The following is a 12,317-nucleotide window of genomic DNA, read 5'->3' as shown; positions in this document are numbered from 1 at the left end:
AGCTGGAGCCATTTTCAGAAAATGTCACTTTTGAGCTCGATTTAATAATGGATGTTAATCGCAGCAAAGTTCAGCATTACTTTGACATTCAAGTGCATTACTAATAATGGTTTTTATAATCACTGAACCTAGGTTACACAGTTTGCTTTCACATTTGTTTAAGTCCCCTGGGTGCCAGCCAAAAATCCTAGACAAGAATGGCAAATACTGTATGAAAATTGTTGTAAACCAAACAACTTCTTGCCTTCTCAAATGCTCACACATGGTTGTCTCATCAGCAGCAATGTCTGATTAGTCAAATATTATAATTGTGCCTGATTCCCAATGAATCACTGTTATAATTGCAACAGTAAATATTTGTCGAAATTTTCATGAGACTTTTGTGAAATCAGGCTTACAGGAATGACAGGATTGGTTGCCAGGGATGTTGTAATTTGGACTAAATATCACAGGTCAAGCAATAAAAACAGGTGCAGAAATTTGTCCGAGTGTAGATACAATGGAAGCAGCCAATATGGAGCACATTGCTATATATGTTTACAGTCAGCATGAAATTCCAAGGTGCTCTAAAAGTCTAAACTTAGACAACTTCAAAGCTGAGGCAATTTCATAAATGTTTAATGTGTATATAGTCTACTATTTACAAGTTGCTCTTACCTGAGTCAATTTCATGGCAACAAACCTCCAGTGGTGAGAAATGGCACTGTTTTCTCAGTTACAGACATATTACTGGCCGCATATTGTTCATAATCTGCTGTTACATACTATTGCAAGGTTGTCTTTTGGTAGAATCACAGTGTACACAACATAGAAACAAAGTAACGGTATTCATAACTCTAGATTTGTAGGGAGATAACATATCAGTGTATATTTATGTCATTGTCAAAGTAAAACTTAAATTTACTAAAAAATGGTGCTGGAGATTAAGGGTAATAACAAATTACGTGAATACATATTTGAATTATTATTTGTCTATTTTCCCAAATGTATTCAGATATTTGCCCACATAGGAACTTTGCAGAAAGCAGTTGTAGTCTGCGACACGTCAGCGTGCTTTGTTTACATTCCAACAGGATGTTCATGCTTAAAGGTCATAGTGACAAAAGTGTTCCCATGAGATACATGAAAACTCAGTATTTCAGTATTTCCTCATGTACTACAGCTGTATTTCTGTCTTCAGTTTCAACCATTAAAACCTCTGAAAAGAATGGGCTTGTAGTTTTTATCATAGCAGTGGGCGTGAACAGGTTTGTTTTTCCCACAGATACATGTATTATAGCAGCCATATTAGTAAGATGTGCAGAGTTGATATTTTACAGTATAGGTAGCGTTTTACGATATAGTGTAGGTGCTTATAACACATTCTGACAACACCTGTCACTAAGCATCCATATTTAACATTTGTGTTGTCTATCAAGTTTATCAATAGGTACACTTAGTTACTCCTCATGTCATAGATATTTTTCCCTGCTCTTGATTTTTTTTACACATGCATGATATTAGAAATTATTTGAATGGCATTGTAGTTTCAATGAATATCGAATACGTTTTATTTCTGAGAAATAATACTAAACATTTCAGGCTTTGATAACCAGTATGTATTCATGAATGCTGATTGAAAAGCAATAAATTCAAATCATTCTGTATTTCAGATCTGTCACGTACTCATTGTGTTTTTCAAATGTTTTTAAGGCTTTTACCTCAGATTAACAGAGAAGGTGTCTCATGCCATAGAGGATACTTTGAAAATAAATAGGTATATTGTAGTCCACTGAAACAGACTTTGCATTCAGTGGATCTGCGTTTACCGGGGTGTTCAGTGCCCCCTACTATTCCGATAGCTGGTGACTGTGAGACCTAAATTTTGTGCGGACACATGACCGTAGCGTGCGCGTACATAAGGGTTGCAGTAATGAGTTATGTAGAAAATACACCAGGCAGATCACCAGCAGACTATTACATCAGTTGGAAAATATCCGTGAGAAACTGGGTATTGTTATAACTGCAACTGCCATGAACACCTTGCAGTTATACATAATATTCGCTATTCAGCCCAGCCTCCTGTGGAGTAAACATTTGAGCATTTATATATACATGTAAATGGCGACAACAGACATTCTTCTTCCAGACAACTTCATCAATGTTATTAATGAAACAATGTCTGTGATCATAGTTATCCCTCCAGAGAAAAGAATTCAATATTCAAAAATAGCGTACAGACCCTGTTATGAAATCATTGCAAGCTTTCTGTTGGTAGCAACACAAAAATGTCTAGATTAAACCACATGTATATTGCAGTGAACATTATGCCTCAAATTTTACAAACCCAAGAAATATGAATTACTGAAGGACAATCGAGTCTGGACTGAAATATCTGTAACGTTTGGGGTGAAGAGGAGGCAAGTGGGGTCCAGTGCCCCCATATGATGGATAATCTAGTTTACATCCTTTTACTGTATTTATCCATGTAAGCACCCCCCCCCCCCCTTGAAACTTTCACTGAAAGCTTCAAATTGAAGTGATATTCAAGCATGTGCCCACCCCAATTTTTTCAGGGTTTTTTTGTGAGGCCATTTGCCAGGCTAGTTTTGGACTCTGACATTCTAGGGAACAAGACTAAAACCAGGATTCAAATCTCTAGATACAAATTACATCATCTTGACCCATGCATTTTAAATGTAAAATGTGCGAGTATCATCACATAGGAATTGTTTGCGATAAAATATTCATCCAGGTTCATAGAAGATAATGCTGGCCTATGAATTATTCAAAAACGTCTGCATAGGTTTCACTGCGGGGTGTCCACCTACAGCATTGTACATGGTATACACAGCGGTAATGACCTGCCTAAGGATGTTGTAAAGTGGCCAAATATTTAATAAACGTGAAATGACAACATGTATCAAGCATAGCACTGTAGGAGCTGTGTAGTTGCCTTTAATAATGCTGACTTTGCTACGGAGATGTGGATGTTTTTTAGTTTCGGAAAATTATGAAGTCTGGCCTCTAAGTTGATAAATCACTAAATTTCACAGATCTAGCTGTAATAATTGTAGCCTGTGCTATGTGGGTATAATGGCATGTAGGTACCAAATGTTTCAGGCCCAGCATGAGTTACAATTTACATGGCTGACTGCAGAATTTAGCTTTTCTGTCCACAAAAGGACAAGCATATATTAAATGAAAGAAAAACCGGTGAAAGAAGAGAAATATGAGACAAGTGAATTCTAGCAGCTAAATTATACTGAAGGTCATCTCTAATTGCATTGTTATTTTATGTTTGTAAACAGTGCAGTTCACCTTCAGAAAGAAATGCCTCCACGGAAAAATAACCTGCCTTCCCATATGGCGAATTATTGTCAATTTTCAAACAATAGCTGATTTATATCATGTTAAACAACTGTTAGAGATGTGTGTGAATGGTAGAGACAGTTGCCATAGAGTTAGTAAGCGTCTTGAAACTGAAAGACATAAAATTTTGTGCAAACTTTAGTCAAGGAGACTTTTGCCGTTTTAGAAATCAAAAGTAGAGATGGGGTAACTATGCAAAATTTGGTAATAGAGACACAAATTACAAAATATTTACTGACTTTTGAAATTCAAAATGGCCATTAGCCCAGTGTTAACTCTGTTATATGGTAAAATCAAATTTTCAATTTAACAAAAATAAGATGATTAAAACTGTTTACTGTGAAGAGCTTCAAAATCAGCCCCTCCACAAGTGGTACATCAAAAAAGGTTTTTTAAAAGTTTGAGAGTCAGAATATGTTCCCGAGGTGCCGGGGCGCGGTGCATTCTTCCTTATTTACAAATATATGTATAGTCTGCAGTGATTTCAACTCAGCTACCGGTATATGAGGAACTACTGCAAAAAATCTGATTTTTGTACTGTGGTGGGACCAATGTAACTTCACATGAAAAGTGGTCTAGAACAGCACTGTTAAAATTTCTCATTACCAGTCAGTGTCTGATAACAAAATTCCAGCAGTAGCGTTACTGGAGAGGGTTTCAAATCTGGGGTCAGTAGGTGTCAATAGCCTGGTTACCAATGTGTGACTTCACGTAGATCCAAGTTACCAAGGCTTAAAAAGAAATTATTGTGCACACATGAATCAAATGAGCAATTATTGACCAAAACTTTTGTTCTTTCTATCTGTTAAGTTTTCTATATATGTATCTTGCATGCAATTACAGGTCTTCTAGTTTGAAAAAAACACGATCTAGACAGTTGGCCAATAATTCATAGAACTCTGGCATAGCAACAATACATAAACAGCCAAGGTAAAGTTGTACAGAGTACAGAAAACACATGCACAACAGCATTGCAGCTGCCACTTACTTTATTACAAAACATCGTATGATATTTTAATAAGTTAACACTTTAATTAAACAAGCGTGTACCCACACCTGGTAACTGGACGTGCAGAGTTGTATTAATACACCTCTGTACACATTTACCAAGGAGAATTCAGCCAAAGTAAGTTGTACATTTCCATTCCTAAGCATGAAGTTAGTGAACTTCTCATAGAAAATGAAGGATCGTGCGTATGGTCCAAGACAGGGTTTTTTTTATGGGAAACCAAGAAGAAATTAATATTTTCATGAATATGGCGGTGAAACATAGTGAGTTGTTCATCCACTATGATGAAGAATTCATGAATGTTCGTGAATGTTCATCAAATAATGAAGTTTCACTTGTCGGGGACTGCTTTTAATTCCAGTCTGTAAATAATTTAAAGCCCCAATCCTACATCCCCAGTTCTTGCATTAGTTCTCTTGTTGAAATAGACAGTTTGTGTGGTTTAGTCCAAATGTTTTCCCTTCGCAGTGTGTTTACGATGCAAGGTTTACAGCGTTTCTTTCACAGACATAAATCAATTTCATTAATGGAAAAGCCAATTACGATCAACGTCAATAAGAGTTGACGTGCCATGTTGAGTAATGAAACATTCATGCCACTAATTATGACTTACCCATCCTTTTATGATGTCTTTGTTAACAGCAAATTGCATTGTACGTCGGTAGTTGCACACTTGCCTAAATAGTTGAAGTAATAAGTAAAGATATTAGATTTTCCTTCAAAATATTTAAAAAGATAACACCTTGTATGGTCAGCATTTGTTCAAAGGTTTCGGAACATACACATGGTTTGTCAACTCCAATATGGCTCCTATTGAAAGGTTTTAATACTGAACAACTACATACTGTAACTTCACAGTGAGGGTAACCGCAATTCTTCCGAATGCAAAAATTTACACCTTGCGGTTGAAATTCTCACCACACAGACCGGCAGTCCGGCAATTCAGCAAATTCATGTAAAACAGAATCACATACAAACTCAGGGCTCGAAATTAGCGGTGGTCTTGCGTCAAATGACCACCATTTTTCCACGCTTGACCTCCAAATTCTGTAACTGGTGGTCATTTTGAGCACCATGGAAAAAATTTAGTATTTCAGCGGTTGCAGGTTTGTCTGATGGCGAGGGCACCGTGTCATCAATACAACATTACAATCGGCCTTGAAGAAATTTATACACATAACGTTTTGTTCCTTTTTGTGGCGCAGGGCCTTCACAGGTGCTAAAAAACAAAATTTCATTTTGCAACATTTATGCAAATATTTTGGCAACGGAAAAAACAATTTCAAAATCCTTCTACTTATCATTACAAAACATTAGACAATGCAGCGATCACTTTGGAACTCTTGTAAGTATAAAAGTACGATTGCAAGATAGACAACATGAACGAATTGTGCCACCTATTTGCATGTTATTTGGTTCCAATAAAGCACGAGTCAGTAGATGAGAAGTTGTTGGCAAAATCATTTTCAGTTTTTTCCAACATAGGTATAATTTTTTTTTATCAACTGTACAGACATGTACAATTTGGGTACAGCCATGTTCAAAGACTCCCTTCACAACATGGACCTCTCTTTTCGTGAATACAAAAAGCCTGATAATGTAATTGAGTTCAAAAAAAAATATTGACCACCAGTTGACCAAATGAAAATGTGGTGGTCAAAATAACTACCAGGATAAAATGTTAATTTCGAGCCCTGAAACTATGCCGATAACAAGTCTTAGTATCTCTATGTCCATTTCATACATATGGAATATACTGAACGGACTGAAAGAAACTTGACTTGCTCGACCTAAATTGCAAAGCTAGAGCTATGGTCTTAGGCCATAACCGTTGCTATACACCACACACATCAGTTTCCAGGAAATGCTCAATTGCCCACAGCAAACAACAAAGGCAGTAAAAAGTGATCTGTTTGGGTCCTTATCTGGAGTCTACCCTCTCATGTCAAAAGTTAATCTCCAGCTGTTATCATGCCTAAGTATATCTCTCTTGTTTATGTGCAGATAATGATAAGGCATTCAATGAAAGGAGATTAAAGAGCCACTTTAAACCTCTCCAACATTGGACAGTGGTGATGGCTACATTATTTATATCGAAAGCTATGAATAGTGTGTGCACCGTGTATTGGTTTCTGTTTTTGGAAGACAATTACGGTATTTCAGAAAGCGTAGTCTGTATTGGATATTGCCTTTACCAATATTTGGTGGTAGAATTGTGTTTGTTAATAAGTTTTTGAAAAAGGCTCGTGTTCATTATCTTCTAAAATTGAAAATTTAATATATTTTTTACGCTCCCATATATGCATATATATATATATGCAAATGGGAGGTATTCGTATAAGGAGGCAAAATGGCGTCTGTGTGTATGTATGCATGGATGTCTATTTTTACATCCATGATGTATGTAAGTATGTATGTATGTCTGTTAGTCCGTCCACATCAAAAACTCCTAAACCGTAGCACCTACTGTCTTAGTATTTGGTGTACAGGTGCACCTAGGGGTGGAGATGTGAATTTGTTCAAATGAACATGTCAGTGCCAAAAATATGCAAATGAGGGGGGGAAAAAGGAAAAATCCTGCAAATGGCTAAAACTCAGTAAGCATTGGTCAGATTTGGTTGAAACTTGGTATGCAGATTTCTTTAGGTATTCTAAATTATGTGTGCAAAAATTGGGATGAAATTTGCATGTTTGTATTTTTAGGGTATTTTTTTCCGTTTTTAGTCAAAAAATCTTGTTCTCTGAAATCGCTCGTCTGATTTGCTATGAAACTTAATATTCATGTTCCTCAGAATGACCTCAGTCATGCTTGTACAAATTGTATTGATATTGTCATATTTGTAATTAAACTCAAACATGCCAGGTGTATGAATGATAAGCCATGAGATTTGACTCACTGAACAGTTCAAGATTACCACAAAACATTTGTACCAATTTTAGAAATTAGTGTTGAACAAGTGAGAGAAATATTCATACTACATGTACCTCAGTTAAGTTAGTGTACACCTCAAAACTGAAAGACTTAAACTTCTGCTCAAACTTTCCCCAGGGACTTCTATTTTAAAATCAAAGTGAAAATTTTTGGTCACTGTGCAAATTTTGGTACGAAAGAAGCAAATTGCCCAATATTTATCGACATTTGTAATCGAAAATGGCCGTCATCCCTGTGTGTATAAACCCTATGGAGAAGAATAAAGTTTTTGATTTGCACTGCCACAATAATAAGATGGTGAAAATTTCATTCAGTCCAATATTTTCAAAATGAGCCCCACACAAGTGGTAAATCAGAAAAGAACTAAAAAGATGAGAGTCAGAATATCTGCCCCAAAGGCACAGTCTACCTTAATGTATGTCTGGCGGATAAAGTACAGGAGCAATATATCGGGTGCAAAACTATCAAACATTGAATGAGCTCTGTAATATTTAGATATATTTTCATCCTGAAGATACATTTACTGTTCCTTTAGTTTATTGATTTATCTAAGTATATTTCTTACTAGAATACTTTGTACTTATTAAATATTTCATTTGATTCACAAGTTTTAATGTTTTGTCGAAAATTTGACTGCAAGATGCTGCATCAAAAGCTTTGACCACAGTGACAGGGGTACATCCATTATGTATAGCGTAAACCATGCCTGTTGTATGTAGACACAAAGAAAGGCTTTATAACTTGGACCTGTCCCTGTATGGCTAGGGTGAATCTATTCAATTCACATGTGAAGTTTTAAAATTAATAGATGTCTCAGTGGCTTTGATGTCTCAGTGGCTTTATGGTGAACTTTGTGTTAGGCGAAGAACAGAGTTTAATCATCATGATAGAGATGATTTTCTTTGGAATTTAGACAACACTGGGTGCTATATTGATTTGCTGTATAATATTTTCTTGTGAAACCGTAAAAATCTTTCTCATTAATGTCACAAAAATTGTCAGTTGTCAATAGATGCCGGGTATTTTCATGCAGTCATGCAGTTATGTCAATACTTATGCAAGCCGTTGCAACAACAAATAGAAGTCATTCAATGGGACTGAGAAGTCCTCTTTGAAATGATGGTTTGTAAGCGGCTATGGATTGCATTGGTAGGGCTGTATTGATCCAAGCTATTGTCACCCTATTCTCTCTGACACTTTCCCCCATTGAGAGCAGTCAGTGACTCGCCAACATAGCCAAATGATTGGATTATGTCCGCCCATTGTTCCCCAAATACCGTTAGACGCATACATTAGAGATCTACCTGCCGACAATGGAGGTCTGGGACCCAGATGGGATGGGTTTACAGTAATTCTGAACTATCATAAAAACATGGAAGTTTTTCAGCGATTTGAAGCGAGCGTCAATCCTCTACATTGCACATGCATTTCCCTGTATCAGACATGTTGACTTTGTGAGTCGAAAGTTTTCTTTTGAAGTATAGTTTCTATTAATGGCATATAGGTATTCAAATATCAACAAAAAATGCAAATTAATCGAAGTGAGCTATGTCTATAGAATGTTCCACCACAACCATAACACAAAAACATTGTACAGGGTAGATTAATCTTGCAATGATTGAGGGCCATAACTGCCCGAAAGATATTCGCAAATTTCTTTCATTGCACCACACAATGTATTATGTTGTTTACAATTTAAAACATGGTGACTAAACTGATAGTCTCTGTTACACAATATACTTGAAGTGTATTGTCTTATTTCTGTACATGATGCATTTATCAATCAACCAAAAAATCTTTCAATTATAGTGTCTGTCTGTCCTCTGTTCCCTAAGTACAGTATGCAGTAATTCAAACCCCTCCAAATAATTACCGTTCAAACTCTGAATTTTTTGGACAAATTTAATCCAGTACCAGATTGCTCAGTATTGTTTTGTATGTTTTGTTGTTTCAGATTTTGCTGACTTGGTTTTCTCATGTATCAAATATATAGCTAATGTATACATGTATGACAGGTATAGCCTCATTGCATATTTCCACCTACAACTGTTGCAGTTTCACTCAATCAACAAAAACTATGATTTTACATGTAAATCTAAAGCAAAAGTTCCTGCCAATGTTTCAGCCTACCTCGGTATGCAAAATCACGCACAGTGGGCGACTGTCACACTTTAGTGAACAAACAGAAACAGATTTAGTCTAACAACAGTATATGTGTTTCAGCACAGATTATGTGAATTTTAATCAGATTTTTTCCCTTCTTTCTTTCAGGGGGTTTCTGTCAACAGTACATCAGCTTGCTTTGTTTTCATCTAGTGAAATCTGTGGTTTTAAAGCCTCGACAAAGAATTCCCTTTAGCACACGGGGGTCAACTTTTGACGTCACATCCCTGATATTTAAACGTTGGACGTGAAGCGTGCAATTTGACAAGAACCAAGGCGTCTCTCGTTTAGGTGCTGCGGAGAGCTTCATAAAGTACGGCCGCAGGTGGGACCAGGTGGGACTGTGTGTGTCTTGCATGTACTGTAATATGCATCGGGCATAGCACGGGTACAAAGTTGAATCACCTTGGATACAGGGACAATACCATGTTTGCGTAGGCTCTGACAGCCACACATCACAGCTGACAATACACAACAATACATCCCACTGTCTCTGTGTTCAGGCCGGCAGACTTTTAAATCCTTCCTTTCCCATTGGTGGACGTTGGGGAACTGTATGGTTGAATTTCAGGACAGCTGTTTGCACTGCTGACAGGGACAATGTGACAAACAAAAGAACAAGGAGTTGTCACTACCATGCCTTCTGCATCAGCACCACCGGTCCACAAAACATCACTGACGAGCAGTAACTCACTTTCATCACTGTCATCGTACGATAGAGGTGAGTTTACACTTTGTACTTTTATATTTGGGACCAAATGTTTAAATATTGTTTCATTTCTGCCAAAGTCAATTTTGTTGTCACTATGAAATATAACTCAGCCAATTTTTGTCAGATTTTTTCCAAAAATTTGATCAGAAACTGAAGCCAACGAATACTGAAGTTCGCTAGGTCCAAAATTACCAAAAATTACAGAAAAATTCGTAAAAAGTGGTGAAATGTTGCACTAAAATTTTGGCGGGAAAATTACAGCACTCAAAGGGGTAATATACCCTGATTGGAAGCAGGATGTTGGTTCAAGAGTAGGTAAACTCAATTATCTGAAATGTAATCAACCAGAAGTTTTCAAGAGGAATGAAAATTTGTGTACATGCCTCATTTGTTCTTAAAGATATATACGCACATAGCAAACCTTCCTGCAAGCATTTATTTTCCTGTGAGAAAATCTGACCCCTATACATTGAAAAGGACTCCCAAGGTTCATGGTTGTGTATTAAGGTAGTGTGTATCTCAAAATTGAAAGACTTAAACCTATCCTCAAACTTGCCTCAAGGAAACTTTCAACCATTCAGTCGGAAAAATGAAGAGTGAAAATTTGAGGTCACCTTGCAAATTTTGGTTCTATAGAAACAAATTTAAAGTAACTCAAATGTGCCGAGATTTGAAATTCAAAATGGCTACCATCTTTGTGTTAACTCTATGGGGATAAAAATTAAATTTTTGATTCACAAAGACTGTGAAAATCTTGTTTCCTTCGAGAGCTCTAAAATGAACCTCCACAAGGGGTATATCAGAAAAGTATTGTAAAAATCCAGGAGTCCATATGTCTGCTGCCAAGACGCATTCTACCTTAAATATTGGGTAACTTACATATGCATCTCTAAGAACCTGTTTTCCTAAGAGATAGGGGAGCTGAATTTCAGAATGTGAAATGTCAAATAAATGTCAGGGCCTGAAATTTCCCTCTTTTCCCACTGGTCCCAGGACCAGTGACCCGTTTTTTTTCACTGGTCCCACGATAAAATCCACTGGTCCTCAAAAATTTGCATAACAATACGAGAATGATTCATTTCTCGTACTCATGTTATATATGCATTTCTATCAGATTTGCTTGGGATTTACATACAGCAAAAACTGTCAATCTTTGTAATATAGACACTCTGCATAAACATTTACTTGGTAGACTTCTCAAGTTCTGGTACACACACTTAACATTTTATTTTTACTATAGCTATAAAGTTCATTTTATAATTGCCCAGCGATTGATTCTTTTCCATTTAAAATGCAAAAAAAAAAGGTTGAAAACACCAAATATCTGAGAAGAACTTTTTCCTTTGATATCAATAGCAAATTGCCATAAAGCTGTTTTGACAAGCTAGGCGGTTCTTGTTAAGGTCAGCTACAATCGAGCTAGGGGGTCTTGACTATATAAGGAAGTCAGCATACCAGCATGGTGACCTCCTAAAATCTGAAGCTTGCTTGCTACGGACGATCGGAAACTTATAATGAGACTCCTTCCAGAGAAATTTACTGCAAAATACTACTTTGATAGACAGACATATAATATTTTCACACAATTTTGGGGTTGCTGATATTTTTAGGTGAGACTACGGTCTGGTTTTTGCCACGTTACATTTTACATGTAAGATGAGTTCATGGCCCAGGGCCCAGTGCAGTTAGTCTCGCATGCCAGACCTCGAACCTGCATGCGACGCGAGCGGCGAAGCCGCGAGCAGCGAGTAACCGCAGGTTCTAGGTTACGAGGTCTGGCAAGAACCAACTGCTCAGGAATGTGATGACGTCAAAAGTGGGCTGTCTTTCCTATGCTAATAAGTATAACTTTGGACCACCGCATACAGACGGCCATATACACATTTTCACTGTACTTGTCCACCACGTTTCACATATCTGCGCCGAAAAAACACTCAAGCAAAAATCAAAGGCGAGAATTTATTTGTGAGGCCATTTACCACCAGCTCATCGGCAGTTGAATGGGGCCAAAATCTGAGCTTCGTTTGAACGGAGCAAAATGAAAAAGCAAGCTCCATAGAGGATGTCAACGATCAACAAAATGCAATCGCAAGCAATGAAGCAAGGCCATATCTTGTCGGCAAATTCACGGAAACGTCGTCTCCTTCCAG

General features: G+C 37.1%; 1 protein-coding gene across 1 annotated transcript in view; it reads left to right on the top strand.

Moving 5' to 3' along the window:
* The window catches only part of LOC139138778 (tubulin polyglutamylase TTLL7-like), a 54,308-nt gene that overhangs the window by 1,323 nt on the left and 40,668 nt on the right, over positions 1-12,317 (top strand). Inside the window, 1 exon segment of the mRNA XM_070707303.1 lies at positions 9,564-10,176. Within this exon segment, the coding sequence (XP_070563404.1) occupies positions 10,092-10,176 (85 nt within the window). The 5' untranslated portion in view covers positions 9,564-10,091.

The sequence above is a fragment of the Ptychodera flava genome, chromosome 8, assembly GCF_041260155.1.
Source record: "Ptychodera flava strain L36383 chromosome 8, AS_Pfla_20210202, whole genome shotgun sequence".
NCBI lineage: Eukaryota > Metazoa > Hemichordata > Enteropneusta > Ptychoderidae > Ptychodera > Ptychodera flava.
Note: the sequence above shows the minus strand (reverse complement) of the source record. Positions and strands in the feature narration are given on the sequence as shown.